Below are 27,868 nucleotides of genomic sequence, written 5' to 3' on the forward strand. Positions count from 1 at the left end.
TGAAGAAAATAACGGGAGTTAGAGAATTTTGGTAAAAAAAAAAAGAGTTTTTCTATACAGTGCCCCTGAGGTATTGACTTTTCCAAATTATGTCCACCCATTTTCAAAATTCCACGTTGTACCCCCAAGGTACCTTTAGTGTCTACGATTCAACCCTACCCTAGCTAATCCCTCCGTTTACTGAAGTTAACTTTCTGTTAACTTCAAAATAAATAAATTAAAACAAAAAAAAAAAAAAAAAAAAAAAACCCAAACACCTCTCTCTCCTCCCTCACAACTACCCACCACTACACCTCCAGCCGCACCCCCAGCCGCAACACCGAGCTACGCTCCTCTCTCCTCGACCCACCACCGCGTGCGTCACCCTCTTCTCTCCTTCTCTCTCAACTCCTCGACCCTAATCTCCATCGTCGTTTTTAGCTTCATGCCCAGATTTTCGTTCTTCATGCCCAGATTTTCGACCAATTAAACCATATTCGTGCATATTTTCATTGGAACAATCAATTAAAACAAGTTTTGTGAATTTAATCTCAATCTAATTGAACCAAAATTGATGTTTTAACAATTAAAATCAAATTGGGGGAAAATTAGGGTTGATATTGTTTTGAACCAAATTCTTTGATTTTAAAACGAAAATAAAAATTAAAAACTTAATTTTGCAATTTGAATCCAATGAAACAAAAGCCCTAAACCAATTTGTCGAAATTTAATTCGAATTCGAATTAAATTCCTCCATTGCTTTCTTACACTTTCTTTGGAGGTGCACTAGGTGGTGGTGGGCCTGTGGTGGTGGGGCTGTGATGGGTGATGGTAGGGATCGCTGGTGGGGTTCGGCTTGTAGGTGGCTTAGCTTGGGGTTTGTCGGTGGGTGGTGGGTCGTGAGGGCTGAGTTTTAACATATAAACTAACGGCAATAGTTAACGGCAATTTAACTGGGGTTACATCGTAGACACTAAAGGTACCCTGGGGTACAGCGTGGAATTATGAAAATGGGTGGGTACAGCTTCGAAAAGTCAATACCTTAGGGGCACTGTATAGAAAAACCCAAAAAATAATATTAATGGTACTTGAAAAAAAGCAAATGTGACTAACATTTTGAGTGCCCAAAAATGGCATAAGTGACTATCAATCGGGGACGAAGGGAGTATCAATTGCATCACTTCATGGGAAACACCTATATTAACATTTAAATATTTAATATATCATAAACATTAAATAAATCAGTGTTATTCCCATGCATGTATATATTGCGATTTAATTTTGAAGTTATTACATCTATCACGAACAAGTTGTTTTGCACCCGAACTAATTAGCTTGCTCATTTGTTGATTGTCTTCTTCATAGACAATTAGCTCATAATTGTGTTTAACAAATTCATTGGAACCAAAGGCAACCTGCCTTGGCTGCCATCCATCATCATCGGACACTTTATTTGAATCCCTTGATAAAAAATTAAACTTGCACCCACAATATTGAGTTTATTTGTGTTTGGTCGTTGCGCAACAATAATATCTCTATTTTTCCTTTATCTCTAGCACCGCGATTACAACGAAAATACAACCATCCATTGTGGTCGTAGACATATATGTACAATCTGAAACTTGAGTATTATTGCAATGTCTTTTGCCATTTCGACAAATCTTTGTATATCAGAAATAATTGTTCAGTCTGAAAAAGTGGATAATAATTTACCCCATCGCCATCGGCCAAAATCATCAATGGAAACCTTATAATTACAAAGTTTTTTTAAAAAAAATATAATTTAATATTATTTTAATTTAATACACAAATTTTAAACTAAAAATATTCATAAATATACGAAAAATGACATTCAAATAAAAATTATAGCTACATGTCAATTCAAAAATTATTTATTCATTAAATTAAATTTATTAATTGGCACACAAAATTAATTTAACATAGTTTGTTATTTTGTTGATTAAATGAATTATTATACACAAAATTAATTTTTTAAAAACATAAGACGATTTTTTTATTTGAGCAAATATACAAAATTAATTAATTAGTCATATTTTATTTATTTTTTTTTTTAAAAAAAACCACTTGTAATAGGCGGCCACTACCATGGTACGATTGCTTTTAATATGCAACTACACCATGGTGTGGTTGCGTATTACAGGCAATCGTATCATGGTGGTGGTCGCCTATTACATGCAACCAACCACGCCACACTATGTACAAAAAAGTTCGTGTGACGTTATTGAAGGTTCGTCGTCTCCACTAAGTGCATCTATCGTCAGCTTTTTCAGGTGGCAGGAAAGTACAATTCTAATAGTCAGCCTTCGTGGAATGGGTGGTCAACGTAGTGGAGAGTCATGGTAACGATGGTGAAGCTGGTGGTCAAGATGGTGTTGGTTAGTGGTGGTTGGATGATTATGTCTTTGTTAAAATTAAAGGTGGCATGGAGGTCATTTGATACCATACCTTGAGTAATTCTATTGTCTTAAGTAGCAATTCACTTTATTAAACTAGCTCAATTAACTTGGGAATCATCCGGACATAAAACTAGTTTATCAATTAAAGTTGACTAAACTATGTTACATGTTAGAGGAATTCTTGGACTCTTACAGCACACGTTGGTATTTCACATGATACCAACAACAAATTATATCGATACCAACAAAACAATTTTATGTTCGTTGGTATCATTGAATAAGGTGGTTGGTATCAATGTATCATGGTGATACTATCTAAAGTATAATGAAATACCAACATGTGTTATGACATTATTTTTTTCAAGTAAGGTAAAAGTGAATGGACGATTATGCCCCTTATAGAGTCTTATGACTCTAACAGTTAGAGTCCTAGAATTTCTCTACATGTTAAATCAAACTGATGCATCCGTTGACAAATAGAAGTATGCCATTATAATTCTTTGGAAAATCACAATAATCTTATTTCTTCCTACAAGAATATGATTTGCTGGTCTTTAGGAGTGCGTGGAAGGTGAGGGGAAAGTATTAATAATGTCTGCCAGAAACTCTATTTTTTTTTTTTTTTCTTTCCTTCCAGCAAATTGAACATCATTCAGATTTTATATGAATCATCAGTAAAGAATCCAATAGACCAAGTAAATAGTAAGAAGCAAGCTACCTGAAGAACAGCACTTAATTTAACCAGCCTTGGACCAAACATGCCTTTAGTTAAGAATCAGCACAGTATGCCCTTTCTTTCCTTCGTGTTTCATTTGATGTGAACAGTTTTCTTTTGGATGGTCCTCATTTGATGTTAACAGTAGATATGGCGAGGTGACAGGATCTTAATGTATGGGGAAAACAAGGATATCTGCAAGGAATGCAATATATAAGTGCCAAATTTACAGAAACTGGAAGGAATTATACCAAAAAGAAGACGATACCTTGGACTGAAATCTTCTGTTCACTTCGAAGTGTCTTTAAATATTCACACTTTATAATCTTCTTGTCCAAAGAGCTGCTATGGAGTGCTTCTGCTTTGTCTGCTGATGCCACATACATATTGAGCATGACAACAGGCTTGATAAATATGACTGCGGAGAATGGGGAAGAAGGTGAATGATGATGGTGGTGATGGAGCAATAGAACAGAAAGCATGTAGGAGAAAAACTAAGCAGCCATGAACATGGCTTCCAAAGGATGTCCCCTGAGGCTGAGAAACAAAGTGAGGCTGGCAGCGGCAACACGACAGAGAGCTATATGAAATGCTGGTGGATTCAAATGAGGTGTAGATGGATGTGAGGTAGGTTTTCTCCATATGTAGCAGGCATTAGACAGCAGTTCACAGTGAGCACTCAGAAAGCAGAAACATATACTCATGATTGAGGGTTCTCATAGTCGTCAAGTCAGCACAACGAGCATATTATTAGGATGTGATAGCTGAAGTTAGCATAGCAGTTTAGATAAACAAGGGCTTATGAAAGAAATTTCAATTTGCATAGATGAAAGAAGGCTGCAGAAAGTTTCCATGATATCATCAGATGAAACAGCAATGTTCACGTAGCCGAGCTTTCACTTCATGCTGCATTGCCAGTGCTTCCCACCAAGCTTCAGCGCAGTGAATGGATTGTAATTGCAATGCATTTGTACCACTGAAAGGTAATACAGTCAACCTTTCGCATGCAATGATTTCGATTCTTTGAAGAGAAAGCCACTCAAATGAATTATCACCATAGATGCTGACAAGACTTGGTAAACCAATGAGTTCCAGCTTTTTCAGGGAAGGAAGCGTGCCAGATGAGTCCACCATCAGAGACAAGGCAAGCTCTGGATGCTCAGCTGCAATTATTTCAGTAAGCTGAGAGCATCTCTCAATTCTCAAGTATTGCAGGTCTCGGAGATGCTTGGTCATTTCAATGGAGAGCAGCCTTTTCACATATGCACAGTCATACAGTGTAAGAGTATTTAACTTTGCAAAGCTTCCTGGCAAGACTGATCCCTCCCAGAGAGTCTCAAATTGCTGAAGTTTCGATAGATGAAGCTCTTTCAGCCAGGGATACAAAACAACCATAGGTGCATCGACACCCACAATTTTTCCAATTTTATCACACTCTTCAATGATGCAAATTTCCAGGCACTCCATGTTTTCAACTCCAAAATCTGACAAATTTTTGACACTCTCATGACCAACCATCTCAAATGCACAAACTCGTTTAAGAACATCCTTGATTGCATGAGAAATGTCTTTGCCGTCAAAATATTTGAGATGCCGTTTAGCCAGGCATTTTGAGATGTCCAACTGATGTAGTTGATTCACCACATGGACACCAACTGTTAGTCGGAAGGATCTAAATTTCTCATCTGTAAGAGGAAATTGGCTGCTGTTCCAGGAACTGCTGTTTGCAATAAAAGCTTCCAAGCATTTCAAGCTAGGAAAGCGGAAAGAAAGATTATTCAGCATCGACAGTGTTGCTACCTCTTTAGCAATCGTAATTGCTATTTGATTCCACCTTGTATCGAGAGGATCAACATCAATTGCTAATTCCTGCAATAAGCAAAGCTTCTTTACCATACCAGAAGGGATCAAGTCCATATCAGGATTTTCTTGATTCATAGAACTCATAAAGGAGACTTTCAAGCACTGAATTTGGGTCAATTCTCCAATATCAGAAGGCAAACTACAAAGACCAGTTTGACATATCTCAAGTACTTCGAGATTTTTGAGTTCACCAACTTCTTTGGGTAATGCTGCCAATTGTTGACAATTATTAAGATACAGCCCCCTTAAGTTGGTTAAATCGGTAATAGAATTTGGCAATGAAGTGATCCCTGTACCACACAAGTCCAAAACTTTGAGGCAAGGCATGAAGTGGAAGAATGATGGTGGAATACTGGTTAGCATTTGATTTTGCTGGAGGAACAATGTAGAGAGTGTATAGCATTCAGGCTTTTCAGGTAAGCACTGTAGGTTACAGCGGATCAGAGAAATTACTCGGGCACATCTCCATTGTTCAACTGGAGGATACCCTAGCTTTTCATCAGGCCTTACCAGCAATGACCAGTTAGTATCTGTATCAGCTAACTTGAGTGCCATTTTTCGGAACATGAGAGGCATTTTCACAAACTCCTTCTTACACCTGTCAAAAAGGTGTTTCTCTATGAGAGTTTCCAGTAAAATTCTTCCTTCATGGCGTGCCTTTGAAAACATGTGCGTCTTAGCAATCAAACCTTCGGCTTTCCAGCACTCTATTAAATAATGTTGGCAAATCTCATGGTCTTCAGGGAATGATGCTCCATATAGTAAGCAACGCTTCAGATTGTCACCTAATCCATCATACACTAGTCGGAAAACATTCAACATTTCTTCCATGGGCTGCAGCTGATGATCTGATGGTGATTGCAACTTTGACAATATTTTCAGCCATAAATCTTCACTAAATTTGTTTTTGAGCATCCTTGCCACAACTTTAATCAGCTGTGGCAGCTCTCCACACTCTTTCAGTACTCGTTCAGCTATTGGCCTGATAGTTGGATGCTCTACTGCTTCACCAGCAATCTTTCGGAAGAGTTTCCAAGCGTCTGTTCTGCTCATCCTCTCCACTTTGATATCTTCATCTACATCCATCAAATCACAAAAGGATCTGTATCTAGTAGCCAAGACAATTTTTCCATGCTCATGACTACGAAGAATTCCCACAGCACGTAAATCAACTTCTGTAAATACTTCATCTAAAAGTACAAGATACTTCTTTTTTTCCAGAGCATTACGTAGTATTAAAGGTAGATGATAATCACTGCAGATGCTCTCAACATTCAATTTCAATCTGTCTGCAATTGTCTGTTGTATTTTACGAACACTCCCTTCTTTGGAGACTGTCACCCATATTACAATGTCAAACATGCCGTTCTTTTCAACCTTGTATTTCAGGTTTTCCATTATTGTTGTTTTGCCAACTCCAGACATACCCCAAATCCCAATACTCTTTATACTGTCATCACTCAAGTAACCCAACAACTTTTCTACAACATCATGAAATGTATCCATGTCATCCAATTCATTCACAGACTTCTTTTCAGAGGGACTGTTACTCATCGGCAAGGTGATTTCAGGTTTCATCCTGTCTTTAAGAGCAACAATTGCCTTAGTTACTATTTTCATCTCTTCACAAAGCTTCACAATACTAGGTAAATTAGCAAGTCTTTGGCCATGTTCGCACGAAATCATGTATCTTTCTTTTATATCCTCAAAATCCCGCTTTATTTTTTTGACATTATCCAGCCAAGCACCATATTCATGCTTGTCCCTCGTAGCTAAGTGACTACTAATCAATTTACTTATATCTACCTCCTTGGTAAAGAGTTTTTTTGCTTGTTGCTGAAGATCTTGGAAGATGTCATCCACACTAACAGCAAGGTCATATTTCTCCTTGAAAGAGCGATATCTATCTGAAACTGCTTCATCCATCTTGTGCCAGTGCCACTGTAACAATTAAGAGGTGCATGAGTGACATATTATTCACAAGAGAGCTTTATTAAGCTACTGTATTTTCTTGTCCCTAGAGGACACCTGACACCAGCCCCTAACAGGCTGAGGCAAAGAAAGGGATCCGGAAAGTACCCACAATTAAACCAACATATCACCCAACCATGAGTTTAGAGGTGGTGAGGATTGAACCTCCAAAGTCCAACCTCCTAGTAGGGACTAGGGAGGTCGAAGCTCTACCATTGAGCTCCCACTAGATTTTCGTATTGAGCTACTACGCAGGAAGTTATGAACTTATGACATCTAGTGAGTCAATTATAAAAATAGCGTTTTGTGACCAAACAGAATTCAAGAGTAATCCTTTAGGCTAAAAGGGGGAAAAGAAACACCCAAGAAATTATATCAAGAACCAACATTTCCATAAGATCTCCATTTCTATAATAATCATTACCAAACACAGGAAAAAACAGACACAAAGATCAAATTTCATCCCTCAAGCTATCGAAATCAAGATAATAACACGAGTCAATCGTGCACTAGGTTGCATAAACCAATCATAACAAGAAAAGCATCATTGCAATATGAGTCCATCAAGCTAGCATTTGAGCTCTATGAATCAAACTTCTCCTTAAATTTAACAACTAAACATTGAAAGATTACACAAACCTTAATTTTAAACCAATTAATTCCAAATAACAAAATAATATCTACACAATAACTCAAATTAATATACAACTGCAAGAATATCAAAACTTTCATGGCAATACTATATTGAAAAATCCAAACTAACTAGCTCATTTGGTGAAGTCTTGGACATTATCTAAGACCTCGGATTAAATCCCGTTTACAATGAGCACATTATTACTTCTTATGCTTTTTATGCATCAAAAATATGAGCAAAAGTACTATTTTTTCAGTATAATACAAGAACTAATTCCAGATAATTAAGAAATTGAAATTTAATCAGGAAAAAAAAAATGGGAGAAGCAAGAATACCAGTAAAGTGAAGCAAAAAATTGAGATCCAGAAGCTCTCTCTCTCTCTCTCCTCGAAGAAGTCAACTGACAAGCTCAACAGCAAGATTTTAGTCGCCTTCCATCGACCGCCATGGTTAAAAATTATTCCTTGACTCGAACTTGGCTCAAAAATTAGAACTATACTGTATTTAAAAAAAGGAATTAAAAAAAAAATGTAATTTTATGTTTTGAGTTAAATATTTGCCTAAATTATTTGTTTTTTAAAAAATTAAAAAAAAATAATAATTAAGAAAAAAACACAAAATTTTATATGCAACTTAGTGGCTAGTCACACGGTATGACCGGAATTACTTGGTTAGTGGTTACTCGGTAAGGAGTTATTTGGTCAAAGGTTACTCGATCAGTCAGAGCTCGATTAAGGTTACTCGGTAGGTTAGGGTAAGTTACTCGATTAGGGTTACCCAATAAGTGTTTTAGTGTATGTAAATTAGCCACATAGAAACACGGTGAAAAAAAATTCGCGGCTAAATAATTAATTGATTTCCTTTAGTTTTACTTTTAAAAGAAAAATCATTTTTCTAGTTTAATGTCATTTATATAATTAATTCATTTAGTATTTGTATGTGTTGGCCGATAATGTAACAAGGACTTTTTGGAGACTAAGGGGACGCTATATAGCGTCTTCGAAAAAATACAAAGAAAAATTTGCAATATTTTAAAGCAAGACGATCATGGGTCAGATTGGCTCACGCTTGTCATGACCTAGCACTGAAAAATTAGGACATTGTATCACACAAGTTCGGTATGGTAAGACATACTTTTGTACGTGTTAGGCCTAGACATGTTTCTTTTGGAAAAGCACACTAAAATATACTTTGTAGTAATTTCAACTTTGTAGAAACGTGGCTTATACTGTAGTAACACTTTTAAAATTTTGATACGATATACAACAAGAAGGCACATTCGTGCAGTGAGTCAGGAGTAACTAAGCCTAAGACACGCGAGACACCATCTTTATAAGTATGAGGAAGGTTTTGCAATTTTTTGGAGGGGATTCAAATTTGACGAGTCTCGAATAGTCATTTCAATCCAACTTTCATGGTTAAACAATTAGAAACTATAAACAAGAATGAAGAACGAAGGTTATAGAATTTGTTGCATTATAATTGACACGCTTTGACTTTTATCATCACTTTGACCATCTTTATTGCTACTATGATCTATGTTATCAAATTATCCAATTTTATAATCTTTCCTACTTCGTGATACTTCTTTGGTTTTCTAAACATGTAAAATGAAAGAAATATATACTAATTAAGTACTTCATATATTGTGATAATTACAGTTTATAATAAAAGTCAAAGCGTGTCAATCATGATTAAAGAGAGGGGAGTAGCTCCCGAAAACCGTGTGCCGAGCTATCAAGCAAAACCATGTACTAGTGTACTACCCTAAAAATGTTTTTTAAAAATGGAGGGAGTAGCAACTAGCAAGTAGTCATATTTATGTAAAGGAGTGAATCTAACGTCTTAACGATATTAAGTCAACTTATGTTTTGCTCTCTATTTTAATTTCTTCCCTCTTTTGGCCATTACCACTTCACACCTTCTCCTTGACCACCTACTTCCCCAACGGGCCCACATCATCTTCACAACCGGGCTCATTGCAGCCCGCTTCTGGCCCGTTCTCTAACCTTTCGAAGCTTTCCTTTTTTAGATCCTTAACTTTTTATGGAGTAGATGAAGATCAGTAGCAAGGAGAAAGATGTTTCTGGAATTAGGTTCTAATTTACAACCAATTTGTATTTCTAAATGTGCTTTTTCAATAATTAATCTACAATATTTTTTGTAATTTTGTTGTTAATTACTGATTATATACTTAAGCATTTATTTGATTTTTGGTTTTGTTTATGCAGGAAATCGTATGAGCAAGTATGGAAGCAAGACTCACATTTCCCAATTAAACGTAAGAGAAGCAATATACAATCAACTGAGTAAGATTCTATTCCATTTTCAATTGATTATTTTTTGCTACCATTTTCAATTTATTATTTTTTGTTAATTTTCTTGTTAGTTGTTGTTGTTGTTGTTGTTGGTTGACTTGTTTCGTTGTTTGTTATGTAAGTTACAATTAACCTGTATTTGCGAACAAACGGGTTTTAATATTGCCAAGTGTTTAGTGTTTATCGTAGATGGAAACAACTGTATGTTGGGAAGGTTTGGAGTGAGTACTGCTATTTGTTATGAACTATGAATTTTAAGTTGGTCGAATTTAATCATGCAATACAAAGACTTTTCGTAAATAAATTATCATGAGAGCAATTTTTTGTTTTCATTAGGGTTCATGTGTCAATAAAGAGTCAATTTTTGTTATGAATTTAGACACATTCAATTCTTACTATAATGTATCCAATCTTAATAGGGTTGAATCATAATTAAATCTGTTCGGGATCTATCCATGCTATTGACTTATATAAAGGTTCAACTTAATCGTAGATAAGTCGATTACTCATAGATTTCCATTTCAGTATCCCTGTAGAGTAACATGTTAACTTTCGTACATAACATAGTGTTTATTTTCCCTTGGAATATATCCCCTGTAAAAATACATTCATAATTGCGATTATTTTCTTGTAGTTGAGAAAAACTTAAATCAATATGACCTTCATTTAAAAAAAAAAAAAAAAAAAAGTTGACTTGGAATTATGGAATATGTAATATCTTCTATATGCTATATTGGCTATTTTATCTGTTAAGAAGGTGACACTTTTCGAGCAAGCTCACAAAAAACTATGTACCGAAAAAAATTTGCCATAATTTAATTATGTTTATTATTTTGTTTTTCGTGAGAAAGTCGGAGGAGAAAAAAGGGTTACAAATAAAAAATAATGTGTTGAGTTATACCTTGCAGAAAATATGTGTTTAAACTTTGACATCTTTTGGCTCTTAGGGTTGTTGTTCAAGAACTTACAGATGATGGATATTCTTGGAGAAAATACGGGCAAAAAGAGATATTAGGATCAAAGTATCCACGGTATGAATCCTGGTTAAACTTGTATATAAAAAAAAGAAGTGATTTTTGATAAGATGTACTGTCTTCTTTATACTTCCTAAAGTTTCGTGTAATACCTTTTGCTATTTGATTGCACATCTCTCATGTATTAGTAAATTTATCCTATTGGTTTTATTAAGTGATCAAAAGGTTCAATTTTGTTACGTATCATGTAATGACATTGATTACTCCCATATAATAGTTATCATAACTCCATGTGTACTATTGTGCTATAATATGCATTGCTTTCTCCCTCAATTGTTGCAAAAATTTCATTTCATTATGTTTTAAATACTATTCGCTTTGACATTACCATATTTTTGGCCATCTGCTTCGACATTATCATATTTTTGGCCATTTATTTCTCTTTATCTCTCCTTTTATCGTGGACTAACTATTTCATTTCGTTTATTCTCTTTCCAAACACATGAATCTCCTAAATTCCAAAGTTTTTCCCCTACAACCTTTAAGAATAGAGAAAGTATGGAAAACTTCTTCTCTTTCTGTTCCTGGACTGAATTTTGATTGTAATAAGTAAACCAAATGTCATCATGTTGGCTCTTGTTAGATTTTCCTCAATATATAATACTTGTTAGATTGTAATAAGTAAACAATTTCTAGTAGTTAGGGGTAATAAGAAATGTGATGGTAAAATGAAGAAAACCTTTTCTTAAGTCTTACTCATTCACGGGAAGAGGGGAAGGGGGTAATAAGAGGAAAATAAAAAAGTGAAGGAGCATGAAGGCAAGAAAAGGTGATGGTAAAAGGGATGAGAAGCCGGTGATGTGAAAAAGAGGGAGAAATGGTGTTATAATTACCTGCACTTTGAGGGTGAAAGTTACCCTATGTGGATGATGGGTACTTATCAAGTTATTCCATCCGAAATGAAGACAAGAACTTCCTACTTCTCCCTCAACTTTACACCAAAATGAGGGTAATTTCCCTATACTCCCCTCCTCTTTGCACCACCATTAGATCATCCCATATTCCCATGGCACCACCCCCATCCACCTTTTTCTACCATAATTTGTCTGTTGTTACCTCCAATTCAAGCATGCCCTAAATTTTGTTCTGATCATGCTTCGTTTGTCTGCTGTTACCCCTAGTCATTTGTGTTGGCATCAATGAATACGTTGGCTGTGTGTTGTTCTATAGTACCAACTTGCACAAGTTTGCATATGATTAATGGTATAATTTATTCAACAGGAGCTATTTCAGATGTACATATAAGGAAGAAGGTTGTGCAGCTGTGAAAAAGGTGCAGAGGATTGATGAAGGCGATGCTTACCAAATCTCCTATAAGGGTCTTCATACTTGCTCTAATGGAGCGAGGATTATACGTAAGATTTCACTTTTATGTTTACTTTGTAAATTCACATCAGTGGTCACTTTGTTTGATCTGTTTAAAGTATTTCAAAAAAAAAATTCTATAACAATCTCTGTTTCAGATTTTGTACCTCAACTTCTTTCAATTCTCAACAACTAATTTCCAGCAACTAGGTCCCATCTTAATGCCTGACTCTTCATTGGAATTGCCCATTATCTTGTCTGATCAACCAATGACATCTAGAAACTGTCAGATTAAAACAGAACTAAATCATGTTTTATGCTCTATGGTTTATATATGTATACCTTGAGCCTTGGATGGAAAGGGACAAAGAATGGGCACTGGGTGGAGAAAAGACAGGTATCAAGAAGTTTTTCTCCCCACTCATTAAGCATACATAAGGAAGTTTACGCTAATTAAGGATGAGGATGTGCACATTTGGTGTTTAAAACCGTCTTCTATGACATAAAGAATTCTTTTGCTCATGTTTGCAATGTTGTCACTCTACAAGTTATTATGGTCCAAACAAACACATAACTAAGATTGTTCTTGAATTAAGTGTCAATGTGTGTGATTGTTTTTGAACAAAATTCTGTAGTTGAACTAAGTTTTGATGTGTGTGACAGCGTGACAGCACCTTTTGTTCGTCTGTGAAGCTTTTACGGCCCACTTGCTAGGTGGCTATAAATGATAGTAATGGGAATGAGCTTGTATGTGAATTTGTAAGGAAAATCGTGGTTCAATCCCATGGCAATGCTAGCTCACCCCAAATTGTCCATTTCTCTTTATCAATTTCCATTCCCACCTAATACCTCCTCTCTAGTGGTAATGGATGGTAATGAAAAAATATAAAGAAGACACATGCTTAAGGATGAAATTGCATTTTTATGGGGATTACAATGTAAAATTCGTACCTAGTTTACACCTAAAATTCATTCCCATTGCCACCATTTATAACCGGATACCAAACGGGCCATTAGTAATTTATTGATTTGTTGTACATACTTTATTCAAAATGCGCGAGCCTAAAAGATTTCACTTGCTTTGAAGCCTTTAGTTATTCAGTTGACAATGAAGATAGGGGAAAGTTTTTTTTTCCTTTTCCAGATGCTGTCAATGTCACCATCCTAAACTCCTAAAGTACTGGACATCTTAACAATACTCTTGACATCTAATGCACTCATTCATATTCTTGTACTTAATTTATTCCTTCTCTAGCTAGGCTACCTTTAAGCTTTAATATACTTATTCTACCTTCCAAATGACAAGTGCACGGAGAAATCAGCATATCTTTTCTTCTACGGAGTACTTTATTGTAATCAACATGATCCATGATTTTAAAAGTTTGTTGTTCTGTCACGGAGTATTTTGCAAATTTAATTTCCTGTTCAACAAATAATGTAAACTAGCATACTAACTATCAATTTTATATCATGATTGTGGACTTATGGTGCTATGTTATTTTTGTAAATTCAGGTTAAATTATGCATATTGATATACTCATTTTTAGCTTTTGTAGCAGGAAGCACCAGTGGGGCCTCAGACTCGCAATCTTTCAAGATATCCTTTGGCGTGGATGATTGTAGGGCACTGGAAGCTCCAACTGTATTGACAGGAACAGAGTCATTTACTATCACAGGAATTCCATTTTTTGGTTCAAAAGGCACCAATACTCCTGACAGCGAGAGGGAAACCTATGCAAAATGTTCTCAAAATCATAATGCTGATGTAACTAGTCAAATAAGACTAGATGAATCCATCATATCAACGATTCATAATGCTGATGTTACTAGTCAAATAAGACTAGATGAATCCATCATACCAACGATTCACAATGTCGACTCGACGTTTAGTGCAAATGACAAAACAACGAAAGAGGGAGAAATCGAAACCAGTTTGACTCATTGTCGCTTGAGAAATGTTGTAAATTTGGGCTTCAATTCTTGGCCAACAGCGAAGTATAGTAGATCAACTGATCGCAGTCTGCAGAGATTATTATCTGCTTTTCAGGATGTAGAAGTGAAGAAGATTGGAATATATGGAGCTGGTGGTATAGGGAAAACCACATTGATGAAAGCCTTTCTTTCACGGTATGATGTAAAGAGATCATTTGACTTGGTTCTTTGGGTAACTATACCAAGATGCTCTTCCCGAAGAAAGATACAGAATTCATTAATTCAGCAGCTATCTTTGAATGTGCCAAATATAAAGTCTGATGATGAAGTAGCTATGATCCTTCTGCAGATTCTTTTAGCAAGGAAGTTCATTTTGTTTCTAGATGATGTATGGGAGTACATTGATCTGCCAATGGTGGGAATTCCTATCGGCAATCTAGATAATGACTATATGATAATATTGACAACCAGATCAATCCATATCTGTGAAGCAATGGAAGTGGATAGAACCATTGAAGCTCAGGTTTTATCTAGGAAAGAATCACTACAATTGTTCCGTTTTCATGTGGGTAATGTCATGGATTCTGAAGATATTGAGCCTTATGGTCGTGCAATTGTTGACGAGTGTTCTGGTTTGCCTTTGGCAATAAAAGTTGCTGGAAGTGCCTTGAGAATGGATAGCAGTATATATGCATGGAAGAGTACAGTAAAGAATATATTATTGACTAATTGCCTTCAGGTACTTAAAATTGGATATGATAGGCTCAAAGAACATGATATTAGAAGTTCCTTTCTCTATCATGCTTTATTCACAGAAAGAAAAGCAGTTAGTATTTCTTCTCTTGTAGGGTACTTGGTGGATGAAGGCATTGTTTCTGGGAGTATGTCAGATGCACATAGAAGAGGACATGATATTATTAAATATCTCATTGACGTCTCTTTATTGCAGTGCACTGATGATGGTTTGATGGTTGAGATGCATGGTATTTTACGTGATTTGGCATTAGTAATTCTCTCCGATGCAAAAGGGTTACAAATGTTTTTGATTCGTTATTTTAGGTCTATACTGTCACAGAAAACTCTTTTGTCTCACATAAGCAATCCCACATTTGAGCAACCAGAAGGTCACCTTTCCATATTGAAAGCAGGTGATGATCTCAGTGAACCACCATCAGAGGAAGAATGGGAAGAAGCAAAAATGGTCTTTTTGATGGATAATACACTTTCAAGTCTACCAAAAAGGCCAGCCTGCTCAAAATTATTAGCATTATTCCTCCAAAGAAATAGCTGTTTAAGAGTCATACCTTCATCTTTCTTCGAGAACATGTCTTCTCTCCAAATTCTAAACCTGTCCAAAACCAGAATAAAATCTTTACCACAGTCCCTCACAAAACTTGAATGCTTACAGGTATTGATTCTCCGGAACTGTCAACGTTTGTTTTTTCTCCCACCTACAATTGGGGCTCTGAAACACCTCTTGGTTCTTGATGTTCATGGTACAGAAATATGCCAGCTGCCTGATCAAATATGTGAGTTGCTTTGTTTAGTTCACTTGCAAGTCTGCTTTTATGGATCCATGGATGAGGATGAATGTGCCATGCTGCCACCACAGTTGATCTCAAAGGGAATAATTTCCAGCCTTGTTCAGCTAAAGGAGCTCAGCATTAATGTATATCCTGGAGATCCACGATGGACTAAGGTTGCATCAGATGTAACAACTGAAGTGAGCAACTTAAAATTATGCTCCCTGTCTTTCCACTTTCCTGAACTAAAAAATCTTGAGTATTTCATTGATGCGAGTCCAGCTTGGTTACACCAAACTTTGACCCATTTCAAGTTTGTTGTGGGCCATGATGTCAAGCGTGTTGTCTCTCATGTTTCTGATGACCTTGAACATGAGTATTGTCAGCATGATCGGTGCTTGAGGTTTGTTAATGGTGAAGGTATGCCTGATGCAGTTGGTAAAGTGCTTTCTCAAGCTACAGCATTTTATGTAGATCATCACCTCACTGCTCAGTCCTTGACACAATTCGGACGGGCTACTATCAATGATCTAAAGATCTGTGTTGTGAGGGATTGCCCAAAACTAAAAGCAATAATAAGCAGCACAAAACGGACAGGCAATTTCTTTCCGTTTTTAGAGCTCTTGAGCATCCACTATTCCTGGAACCTGACCTGGATTTGGGCGGGTCCCATTCGAGCTGGAAGTCTCTCAAGGCTTAGGCGACTATCAGTGCATTCTTGCCCAAAACTGGAATTTATTCTGTGTCGTTCCATGGTGGCTGTTCTGTCCAACTTGGAGGAGCTGATTGTTGAGGACTGTCAGTCTTTGAAAAAAGTCATTAGCAACCAGGATCAGAGTTCTGTAGATGACAATATTGGTGACAGTGATTTTTGTGAGCTTACTGTTACCGATGTCAATTCCATTGAAGATGTTGGAAAAGACCAAATGGAGGTTGACCCTCCTGTTTCTGCAGAGCTTAGGTTAAAGGTACTGAAACTTCATTATCTTCCCAAACTGGTAAGCATTTGGAATGGTGGTGGTATACCCTGCTTAGAGTATATCAGTATCTACAATTGTCCTAGAATGAAGAATCTTGATCTAAAATCTTCTGTTGAGGCCACCATAAAGGAGATCAAAGCTGAGACTAGCTGGTGGGATGGTTTGGAATGGCGGGATCCTGCATTGCCAGCTAAACTTCAGGGTCGTTTTAAGGAAATCCAGTCTGATATATGTGGTTCGATGTAGCCATGGACTGGTACAGTTTCGAGTTCAAAGTAGACACATTTTTGTAGATTATAATTGGAGTCTAATTTGGTGATGAATAGATTAATCACACTTACAGTAGATCAAATATAGTTCTATGTATTTTGTCTAAGCTATATACTTTTAAATCAATTTTGTTTACCTATTGTATTAGTACTGAGAGTATAAGAACATATAAGTACGGAGTACTTAGTTATCCTGGAGTTCAGGTTGTACGAATTGAAACTGATTATACGACATGCTAATTATGATCCGTTGTTTCAAAGGTGATAGAGCTTGTGCTGCTTGTAGTATGTACAGTACTTTAAAATAAGCAAATCCCAACTTTAGGAGTGAAATTTTATACTTTACCTTTCTGCCCTAATATAATTTTCATTATGTTTCCACCTTTCCATGTCATTTAAAATAAATGATGAATTGTGTGGCCTAGGCAATGCGATAGATTGTATTATTTGGAAGACGGAGGGATCCTCAAGTGGTTTCAAAAAAAAGAATCCATTGGTGATGGATTCTTACCGTAAAATATGTTTTAGGCCCTGTAAGAATCCATTGGAATATTTTGTAGCTAGAAATAGGATTATACAACGTAGCTTAAAAAATTGATGTGGCAAGATTAATTACAATACATTACACATTGGAAATGTTTTAGCATAAGCCAATTTGTTAAAAAAAAAAAAAAAAAAAAAAAGAGCTACTGTCCTATTAACCAGTACCTCGGAAATGCTACATATGGAAAATTTTGAATCCCATTCAACACAAATAGACTAAAACAAGGTACTTCCCAAGTTCACATACCACTTAGGCACTTACCAGTCATACTCAATTAGCTTGTTCCAGAATTCAGATATTTTCATATTGCTCTATATTAAGATTATTACACAGCACACTTTCTGAAAGATATTCATTTAGAGCATTTCTCAATCAGGAAACCATGTGATAACCTTATCTTAACACAAACTAGCTAGAGTTTAAGACCATACATTCTCTATCAGCAACTAATTTTCAGGATCAAGTCGGTACAATGATGTGCGCGGACAGAATAGGAGCCGTGACGTGATTCATTTAGCGCCAGTTTCTGACCGGATTCTTCAAAGAAAATCAATCAGCCAGGAAACCTGAAAAAAAAAACCTGTATATTGTGTTATGTTATGCATAAACTGAAAGGGCGAACTCGTGCAAAAAAGTTTTTTTCCCTCATTTGTATTCCTCCCTTGTACACAATTTTATTAACCAAGTTGGCCAGACTCTAATTTGCTGAATGCAGATCCATTATTCCATTTTGACAACTTCCCAACGTGGTAGTATTCTCATACCAATCAAGTCATTATCAGATCAGACAACATCACTGTCATCCTGCACCAATGAATAACTAACATTGACTTAATTAACCAAACAATGCATCAGAAAGAAAACATATTAACCGAATTTTAGAGCAATTGAGGTCCGCTTCATCATAACAATCAAACTTTGTAACGTAACTTCAAGTGCTTCAAACAAGGTTAGTTAACCACAGTATTGCTGTATCAGAAACTTTGGTGCAACTGTTCTCACCACTTATTTTCCAGTATAATCAGCTAGTAGGGGTCAAACGCATTGTACATCTGTTCACACCACTTATTTTTCAGATTCTCAATTATAAGTCTGGGGGACTCATTGGACCCAAAACCAGCTGTCTTGTACATCATAGATCTTATTATTCATATTCATGGTGTAATATTTACAAACGAGGAAAAGAACACAATCCAGACAACCGTCGTTTTCGTTCTCACCTTATCCAAGGCACACAGCACACTCAGAAACTTAAATTTATTTCTGGACCACGTGTTCCTGAAATACAAACCTGTTCAGCTATATATAGGCCTCTACCTCTTTCCTCTTATAATCTCACAAAACTAAAATTCCTAGGTCATATAAGTCCCATTTATCACATATTATCACTTCAGGCAAGAGCCAGAAACCTGCACAGAAACAAGCTTCCCCTGAGTTGAACAATAAGCTAAAAGAGTCAAGTAGTAAACAAGATGGGGTCTGATGATACATTAAGCATAGAACCTGAGTCAGATCTGTCATATAGTAAGCTACAAAGAAGTCAAGTAAACAAGATGGGGCCTAATGATACATTTAGCATAGAATATGAGAGTTGTGGGTTGTGTTTTGAGGAAAATAATAAATTGAGCGAATGTGAGCACATAGAGAGGAAGTCCAAAACAGAAAATAAAGAATGTATAGACATAAAGCAACCAGCCAAGCCCAGTAGCTCTTTCACTCACTCTGTCATCAATATGACTGGGATGGTTATAGGTAAAAAGCTGTAAAATCATTAGCCACCTCCTTTTTCCAATTTTTTAATTGGGCATTAATTGCGTAATCTAAGTAGTTGTTTGACTCCCTGTTTGGTAATTAGCTGGTAGCTGATTAATATACTTGGTTGTATTGGTTTGACTAACTAGTTGTATCAGCTGTTTTGACTAACTAGTTGTATTAGCTGGTTCTAATTAGCTAACTCTCAAAAAGTGTTTGGTAAATAGCTCTTAGTTGGTTAATTAATAGTTATTTCCATGTATTCAACAGCCAAAAAGCTTAATATTGAGCTATTTCAAAAAACCCTCTTTCAAAGTTGTTTACCAAACCCCCAAATAAACTTAATCAGAATGGTCAAATCTCTAATAGGCCTCAATAAGCTCAAAGCTCTCCAACAAGCTCTTTACCAAACAAAGCCTAAACATAGAAAGTTTGATTTTCCATGAAATAGTCAAAATTGTTTGGTTGCACTTAAGGTTGTGCAGAACTACCTTACTTCCTGAGGGGAGTTCCAATCACCTAAGAGGAACTTGGTATATTGGTAAGCGATTTCTCCCTGAAATTCAAACTTTCCAGAACGTGTTTGTCAGCCAAACAACAGAAAAGATTATCAATCCTGAAAATTTCTAATGTAACTTCTGTAAATTAAACTACAAATTATCAAAGCACAAACAGTTACTCATTCAAGAATGACTTATTTCCCTTGTATCAACATTTTTGCAGGTCTAGGGCAGTTATCTACATCATACGGCCTGGAAAACGGAGGGTGGGTTTCTGCATTCTTACTTGTAGGACTCGGAATGATATGTGCCTATAGTGCTTGCCTACTTGGTAAATGCCTCCACAAAAATCCCGAGTTAAGAAGCTATACTGACATTGGATGGCAAGCATTCGGGACAAAAAGAAAAATCATAGCTACAATACTTATCTACACGGATATTTTCATGGGCCTTGTATCCTACACAATTTCACTTCATGATAACTTAAACATGGTCATTAAAGGAATTCCTATCAAGGTAACCTTGATCGAAAAATCAACGCTACTAACGACAGCAGCAATTTTGGTGGCACTTCCTAGCCTATGGCTCAGAGACTTTACTTCTATAGCTTTTCTATCAGCAGGTGGAATTATCATGTCAATGCTCATTTTTCTGACAGTGACAGGTACAGCAATGTTTGGGGTGGTGAATGCAAACCATAACATACCAGTGCTGCACCTAAACAAAATTCCTCATGTAACTGGACTTTATGCCTATAGTTATGCAGGACATACTGTTTTTCCCAACATATACACATCCATGAAAGATCCCTCCAAGTATCCAAAGGTAACTTCCAGTCATTTTCATTGAAAGTACAATAAGATGGCTGCAGTATGACCAGAAATTAACTATTATACCTACCCAATAGCTTCTACCTCAGTGCCAACATGAGCATACAGAGGTTTGCATATTTTCGGTTGGGTTTACCTCCTTAGGCCATGTTCTTTTCATCTTTGAAATATAATATTTTTGAAAAAATCAGTTTATTGATACATGTAATTAAGTAAACATTAGAAGAAGTGAACAAGGGCTAAGTGTCAGCATAAAAGTCAAGGACGCCAAGAGGTCCATTCATAATTGTTGTGCACAATCTATCCTGTGTGGGAGTCTAAGATAGGCTGGCCTGTGTTTGGTCTCCTCCCCACCCCCCCCCCCCCCCTCTCCCAGCACTCTCTGTGTAACAAGTAATTTTAATAATTGAATAAAAGAAGAAAGTTGAAAGGTAGCTATTTTTTATTCTTTTTGGCAAACTGATCTTTCCTGCACTCTGGTTCTTTTTCAGGTTACTGTATTGAGCTTCACTACAATCACGGCGCTTTACACATCCTTGGCTTTCATGGGAGCAAAAATGTTTGGCCCCAACATAAACTCTCAAATCACCCTCAGCATGCCACAAGATAGCATTGCCACAAAAATTGCCTTGTGGGCAACAGTGTTAACACCTATGACCAAATATGCACTGAAGTTTGCCCCACTTGCAATCCAACTTGAGCACAATCTTCCTTCTTTCACAAGTTCAAGGACAAGGAAAATTATAAGGGGTAGTATAGGCTCAATCCTTCTTATAGCTATACTAGCCCTCGCTCTTTCTGTGCCATACTTCCAATATGTTCTCAATCTAACTGGCTCTCTTATCAGTGTCAGTATATCTATCATAATACCATGCATCTTCTATTCCAAAATTTATCTAGCTGAAATTTCCAAACCTCACTTGCTCTTCAATGTGATTATCATCATGATTGGGTTCGTTATTAGTTTAACTGGAACTATGTCATCTTCAAAGTCACTCATCAAAAAAATCACAACAGCTACTCCTTCAAGTTGAGGATGCTCTCATATTCTATTTTGGGAATCTCATACATGCCTCTAAACATCTCAGATGACAAGAACAGAGGGTGTTGAAGATAGTTGTAACACTTGTATCATTTACTACATTCTATACAGATTACAGAATACCTATGTTTAATAGTAATACTTGTTGAAATAGAAGAGATACTTACAGTCTTACAGCTAGGAGGCCTTGTGACTTCTGAATATAAAGTGGAATAATAGAGCCGCTTACTGCTAGGAGAGCCTTGTGACTGCTGAACATAGAGATGCAATTCACTGAAATTTTCAATTTTATCATAACAATGATAGAATACATTTATCAGGCAGGTATCTTATCAAGCTTCTACCACAAAATAAGCAACAATTAAATTGTAGTGTTAAATTCACAGGAAAGCCATATATGAAAAATTTTCCCTAAAATAGAACCTTTTTTTTTTCTTTACAGGTCTCTAAAATAGAACTTATTGGCCCTTATGTATGTCATGGATTGGGTCGAGCCTACACAACAGCCCATAAGGGTATATGAGAGAAGGCGCAAAATCAAGGCACAAGATCAGCAGGGTACTCCAGAACAGGACAAAACAAATTAATACTCCACTATAGAATGTGGTGAAAGGACTGCTGCAGTGAAGGCCTCCTTGGTGGCAGAACAGGACAAAGTTTTTTAATGCTAGGGTTGGATTAGGAGCTTGGTATATATAGTGATAGTAATGAAACAGTAGAGGCATGTTGAGAGAAGTATTGTAGTGAGTAGAATTTCAGTAGTAGTAGAGTAGTGCCTTTTGTAGCCGTTAACATTCAATTAAATCAAGTTCCAAGCTTTCCTCTAAACAAGACTCTATTTTTATTACTATTACATTGCTGTTACAATATTTGAGAGTAGCTAGTACATTGCAATGTAACCTTTAATTTATTTTTTTGTGAATTAATCTTGAGTAGCCCTTAACTGACGTTAAAATGCCTTGCTCAAAATAATTGTATACTGTGGTTTAACCAATCAACCTGATCGGAACAAATATGGCAGAAAACATCAAGAAAGAAAGAAAAAACTCTGCAACCTAGCCCTGCACTGTGTATATATGGGCAACATGGCTAGCTGATCTGGTCTCACAGATACACAAAGACGGCAGGGTGATAAATATTCAACAGTAGAGTGATAAACTCTGCAACCACGCTGTCCCAACTTTCCCAGATAACCATCAACAAGCTAATTGCATTTGTTCTCCAGTTCCCAGTATAAGAAGAAACAGCTACTAGATAGAAAATATTAGACCACATGTCAATTTTTCGAAACACATAGAAGAAGAGACTTCAAACACCAAAATTAATGATTTTTTTTTTTTTTTTTAATTTCTTTCCTCGGCTATTAATTATACAAACTAGGATCATATACTAAAATCACAACTTTCTTTTTTAGTGAAAATTGCAACTATTTTATCTAGAAATTACAAATCAAGATCCAATTAAATACAATGTTAACGATGCACAATTTTTCTCTGTGGCAATTGAAAATTAAAGGGAATCAGGGACGCACCACCTTAAGCTGCAATGGAAGGCAAACAGTTGCTGCATCATCCTTTCAAAAATTGTGAAATATCATATCCAGTTCTCCTCAGACAAGTCTTCGACATTTCTCTTTAGTGCAAGCTAGCAATTTACCCAAAGAAACATCCTGCAATACTCTGTTTGAGCCCAAGAAAGATGGTGTCTCTCTCTCTCTTAACATGCTTGTCTGGTCAATGATCACACCAAGTATTGCCACCTACTCACCTGTTCATTGAAAATTACCCAGTAATTCCTACCAGTGAAGTCGAAAACTGGCTGACTGCATAAGTGGGTGAGCAAAATAAGCACCCAGGGTGACAACAGTCACTGCTATATATGGCAACCGAATAAATTCTTTGTAGTAATCTTTTGGCAGCCTTTGACGTCCATCAATTATAGCAGCAAATGGAATTACACTTGTTCGTTTCTTCACAATCTCAAAAGCATCCCCGTAACGTAAAGATAACCTTCTATCCCCATTCCAAACGCCAAATAAATGATGTCCAATCAAGCCAATGGAGGCAGCAACTGCCACAGAGTTCCCAATCCAAACAGTGTGAGCCAGACACCAGATTGCCTGTCCAACCATCTACATATAAAACAGACTAGTCAGTCCCTTTCAAGCTCATAAGCAACCGATATATTCAGATGAAAAGGGGCACAAGATGTGGATATTAGTAAATGAAAAGAGAAAGTTTAAGACTTGCATGATTGGTTTAAATTTAGATTTATACGAGAAGAGGGTAGTAAACATATAAAGAGGAGTTTTTAAAGCATCCACAGAGGGATGGCACCTATTGATGTACCTTCTCCTGCCATGGCATGCACCCCTTCATATATGACCAGGTTGAAAACAAAGTTTGGTAATAAATATATTTATTTTGACATGTATACAATGAAATAGAGATGATATGGTTCCAAAATTTCGGGAACTCTTGTCAATTTTCCTGAGCACCATCTTAATGGCATGATGATAAAAACAGACATGCAGTAAAAATAATAGACCATAGCCTGATATTTTATCCCATTAGGAAGCTCTAAATTCTAGAAAGTAGCATCTCTAAAGAGAGAAGTGTTTAGAAAGTCCATCTTCATTCAGTACATTATTACAAACAGTTATTTCAAAAACAATAACAATAATCTTCATCAGCATCAGAGAAAGATGATATTCACCTGTGGATGGCGAGTAATTCTCATGATTCCTGTTTCCCAAAGGTGCAATTTGGGCTTGTCAACTGCTGCTACTTCCAACAAATTGAAGGTTGAAGGATAGAGAAAAAGGAAGGAGATGAAAGAAGATAACCACACAAGCTGATGTACTCCAGGAACACTTTGGAGCTGCCATAATTGTATCCCGTCATATCTGTGGTTTATGAAATAAACCTAATAAAGAGATTCAATTAAGATGTCATTATAGATTAAGATGGCGAGAATTACTATAGCTTTTTCCGCCACAAATGAGTCATCAAAACAGAAACATGCAAAAGACAAAATAAAATTGAAAATAAAATCACTTTAGAAAGATAGAAAGGCAAATCTCACCACAGTGCTAACAGCTAATGGAAGCGATACTCCAGCAAATAGGACACGGAAGGCACGTTCCCCTATAATTTTCTCACCCACATTCCTAAAACTAGCCAATCCACTATGAACAGAAGCAAATATGACTATTAGGCTCAGCAGCACAACCTGTACAAGATTATTGAAAGATTAGGCCTTTTGATGCTCAAAATGAAGGGTTGAAGACTTGAAGGTGCCATGAACATAAACATATATCAAACAAATAAAACAAATACTAAATATATACAAGTATAATCACAGGACCAAACACCCTAAATACATCATACTGAAAACACATTTCCCTGTTGTTGAAGATTTCCCTATGTGGAGCAGTTCATGCTACATTTACATTAGTCATAGAGTTCTGAAATTTTGATAAACTTATAATTGAGCTAGGATGCAAGGTACACAAGTACGACACTCATTAACACGAAAAGGCATGCTGCCTCCAGCCTTCTCAGGAAAATAAACTTTCACAATATATACCTCAAAGACTTACGATCACTATGATATTAACTTCATATTACCGCCGAGCTACATTACTGCTTACCTAGGACCCCTCTTTACCAATATCAGTTTAAATCCCCAAATCTATAAGGTTCGTTCTGCAGGTATGCTCCTACATCTTACGCTTCGTATACTTCCCCTAATTTTTATTACCTAGGCAACATCAACTTCACTCCAACTCTTCGAACATTGGCGGACTTGTTACAAATAACAATCATTGATACATATTCATTGAGAGCACCGGATTCGTTTCCAATACTGAAACTGAAGAGTCCGAGTAACAAAGAGCGAAATACACATTCAGTACCACACTCTTATCAGTATAACGTGATTGATTTTGTCAAAACTTCACCTCATTTCAGCATAACTCCCCTATATTTCCTAATTGGTTTTTAAGCTAACATAGTATCAACAATATTAATCAAATTTCATCAATTACATAATTAAAATAAACTATACATTAAGATGAATATCAGTATATCACATAATCATACATTAAAATGAATAATTCGACATATATAATACTTGATATGATATTAATATAAGTTGAAAGACAAGAAATTTTCACCTCAGGGCTTTGGAAGACACTCTCAAGAGCATCAATGAGATACTTGCCAAATCCAGTAGAATTATCAATCCAAAGATAATTAAGGGCGAACAACACAACACCCAAAATCACAGTGAAGTAAACCCAAGAAGTTAGCTTCTGGTTGCTCAGCTCGAAAACAGCGGCATCTTCTCCGACAAGAATATCATCGGAATCTTCATCGGATTCTCCGATGGAATTCCCGACAAGTAATCTTCGACTCCGATGTCGGAATTGCAGAGGATTTGGGGTGACGTGGATTGGGATACTGAATTTGCGGGGAATTGAGGGAGAGGAGAGAGAAATTAAGGGTTTGGAAATGGGAATTGGGGGTTTAGGGTTTCGAGGATGAGGAGAGAGAAAAGGGAGTGATAGTAAAAGGGAGGACGCCATTGATGGAGGAAGAGCAGAGAGGTTTGTGAGTTTGTTTTGTAGGAAAAGGATAATTAAAGTAATGAACTATTGATACTTTCAGGCTTGTTTTGATTACAAAGAGAAGGAAATTAGGAGCTGAACTAAACTGAAATTATTAAGTCTAAACTAGATTGAAAATAATCGTATCAGAACACCCAACCTTTGATAAACTTTTAATATACAATTTTGTTATTAGGCTACACAATTGGTGGTAATTGGTGTGGTTTAGTGTTGGTGTTGTTGTTCGTTCGTTGGTGGTGTTGTTGGGATTAGGGAAGGTGATTTAGGGGAGGGGAAGGGGTCTAGTGGTCGGGCTCTGTCTTAGGAGGGTATCGTCGGCACCGGGTAGGTCCTCTATTCGCCGACGGGGGTAGTGGGGTTGCCCCTAGCAAGGGGGGAGGGGTTATCCTTTTTTTTTTTTTTTTTAATATTGGACCAAACGGTAACTTGTTATAACAGGTCGTTGACTTGGTGTTGACTGGATGGAACTATTAGAGGCAAACTAACACATAGTCTGGATTATTAAAAGTAAATCGCGCTATAGTTGAGATTATTAAAGTGTATTTTTCCTTATTATTATTATTATTATAAAAACTCAAAAGGTTTTACATAAAATTAATGGGTAGTCGTGAAGTCTTTAATAAAAAAAATAATAAAAAAAAACAGCCGTGAAATAATTTGGGCTGTCACTCATTTAGCTATAGCAAAACCAATCATAACAAATATGTGGGCCGATGTTCTAGCCCTGATATTGTGATCCTGAGAGAACTTCTATACCCGCTTAAGCAAAGCAACGTTAACTACCTCTAATTCTCTCAATGAAGAAAAGAAGAAAGGAAAATAAACCATACCACCCAATTGTTTCACACTTAGCTTGATACTTTGCATGTCTGCGACGAGCCGCATCTATCACCACACGACCATGTGCAGAATCTGATATCACAGACTGTGACACATATAGCCATGTGGATGTCATATGACTATTCATTAATAATATTATTCTTTTTCCCGTCCAAAAATAAAATAAAATTGAGACAAAATGATTCTATTATTTATGATAACTAGCCTTTTGGCTCATGCAATGCATGAGTTATTCATAGAAAATTGCATTGGAAGATAAATGATGAGGAAATATCAATAAGTCATTATGATTATTACGTGTAGTCGGAAACATGTTTAAATTAATTAAATTTTTGGAACTTTAATTGAATATGAGGATTAAATAAAGAAGGCGGAAGAGCTAAAATTAAAGAGACAAAAGGACAAGGTTGAATTGAAGAGGGCCGATTAAGGTGAACCATGCATGGATGAAGTATAAGTTTAATGAAAAAATTAAAGAAAAATAGTGTAACAAAAAAATTAATAATGTAAAAAGACATGTGCACATGTCACTTATTAGGTTCAGTGGCGGATCCACTAAGGCACAAGGGGTAGCACATGCTACCCCTAAAAATTTTGGGGAAAAAAAAAGAGTTCAAAGAGACCTGTTATCTTAAATAACTGGTCTCTTTGAGGCTGCTATAAAAAGTAGCAACAAACCCGCCTGTTTTCCATACTAAAACAAAAGAGATCTGTTATATATAAACATGTCTCTTAGATTCTGCTTTGTATTGATCATACTTTCCATGTTAAAAGAAAAGAGACCAGTTAT

General features: G+C 36.3%; 4 protein-coding genes across 18 annotated transcripts; 2 read left to right on the top strand and 2 right to left on the bottom strand.

Annotated features, from left to right (window-relative positions):
* Nucleotides 1-2,775: 2,775 nt before the first annotated feature.
* On the bottom strand, nt 2,776-8,042 carry LOC145631184 (disease resistance protein At4g27190-like). Its single transcript, XM_081683274.1, has 3 exons — nt 7,915-8,042; nt 3,380-6,915; nt 2,776-3,306 (listed from the first exon to the last, which is right to left on the bottom strand). The coding sequence occupies exon 2, from the start codon at nt 6,898-6,900 to the stop codon at nt 3,973-3,975; it is 2,928 nt and encodes a 975-aa protein (XP_081539400.1). The 5' UTR covers nt 6,901-6,915; nt 7,915-8,042; the 3' UTR covers nt 2,776-3,306; nt 3,380-3,972.
* A 1,411-nt stretch (nt 8,043-9,453) lies between these two features.
* On the top strand, nt 9,454-17,228 carry LOC145632394 (disease resistance protein At4g27190-like). 3 transcript variants are annotated; one of them, XM_081684758.1, is made up of 5 exons: nt 9,454-9,675; nt 9,811-9,888; nt 10,845-10,928; nt 12,153-12,286; nt 13,784-17,228. In XM_081684758.1, the coding sequence occupies exons 1-5, from the start codon at nt 9,635-9,637 to the stop codon at nt 16,915-16,917; spliced, it is 3,471 nt and encodes a 1,156-aa protein (XP_081540884.1). In that variant the 5' UTR covers nt 9,454-9,634; the 3' UTR covers nt 16,918-17,228. The 3 variants fall into 3 exon arrangements, with proteins under 3 accessions (XP_081540884.1, XP_081540885.1, XP_081540886.1); XM_081684759.1 differs by having other exon boundaries at nt 13,793-17,228; XM_081684760.1 differs by having other exon boundaries at nt 13,796-17,228.
* A 360-nt stretch (nt 17,229-17,588) lies between these two features.
* On the bottom strand, nt 17,589-26,251 carry LOC145632395 (15-cis-zeta-carotene isomerase, chloroplastic-like). Of its 13 annotated transcripts, none has more exons than XR_014112565.1 (6): nt 25,786-26,251; nt 24,693-24,839; nt 24,324-24,533; nt 23,140-23,739; nt 21,776-21,881; nt 17,589-18,050 (listed from the first exon to the last, which is right to left on the bottom strand). XR_014112565.1 is itself a non-coding variant. In XM_081684761.1 (4 exons), the coding sequence occupies exons 1-4, from the start codon at nt 26,194-26,196 to the stop codon at nt 23,404-23,406; spliced, it is 1,104 nt and encodes a 367-aa protein (XP_081540887.1). In that variant the 5' UTR covers nt 26,197-26,251; the 3' UTR covers nt 22,916-23,403. The 13 variants fall into 13 exon arrangements, 1 of the variants encoding a protein (XP_081540887.1); XR_014112566.1 differs by having other exon boundaries at nt 17,590-18,050; nt 21,776-21,856; XR_014112562.1 differs by having other exon boundaries at nt 17,590-18,064; nt 21,776-21,856.
* On the top strand, nt 18,887-21,769 carry LOC145632396 (amino acid transporter AVT1H-like). The gene is made up of 3 exons (XM_081684763.1): nt 18,887-19,236; nt 19,960-20,561; nt 21,058-21,769. The coding sequence occupies exons 1-3, from the start codon at nt 18,957-18,959 to the stop codon at nt 21,598-21,600; spliced, it is 1,425 nt and encodes a 474-aa protein (XP_081540889.1). The 5' UTR covers nt 18,887-18,956; the 3' UTR covers nt 21,601-21,769.
* Nucleotides 26,252-27,868: the final 1,617 nt, after the last annotated feature.

This window comes from Chenopodium album, chromosome 5, assembly GCF_948465745.1.
Source record: "Chenopodium album chromosome 5, dcCheAlbu1.1, whole genome shotgun sequence".
In the NCBI taxonomy this organism is placed as follows: domain Eukaryota; kingdom Viridiplantae; phylum Streptophyta; class Magnoliopsida; order Caryophyllales; family Amaranthaceae; genus Chenopodium; species Chenopodium album.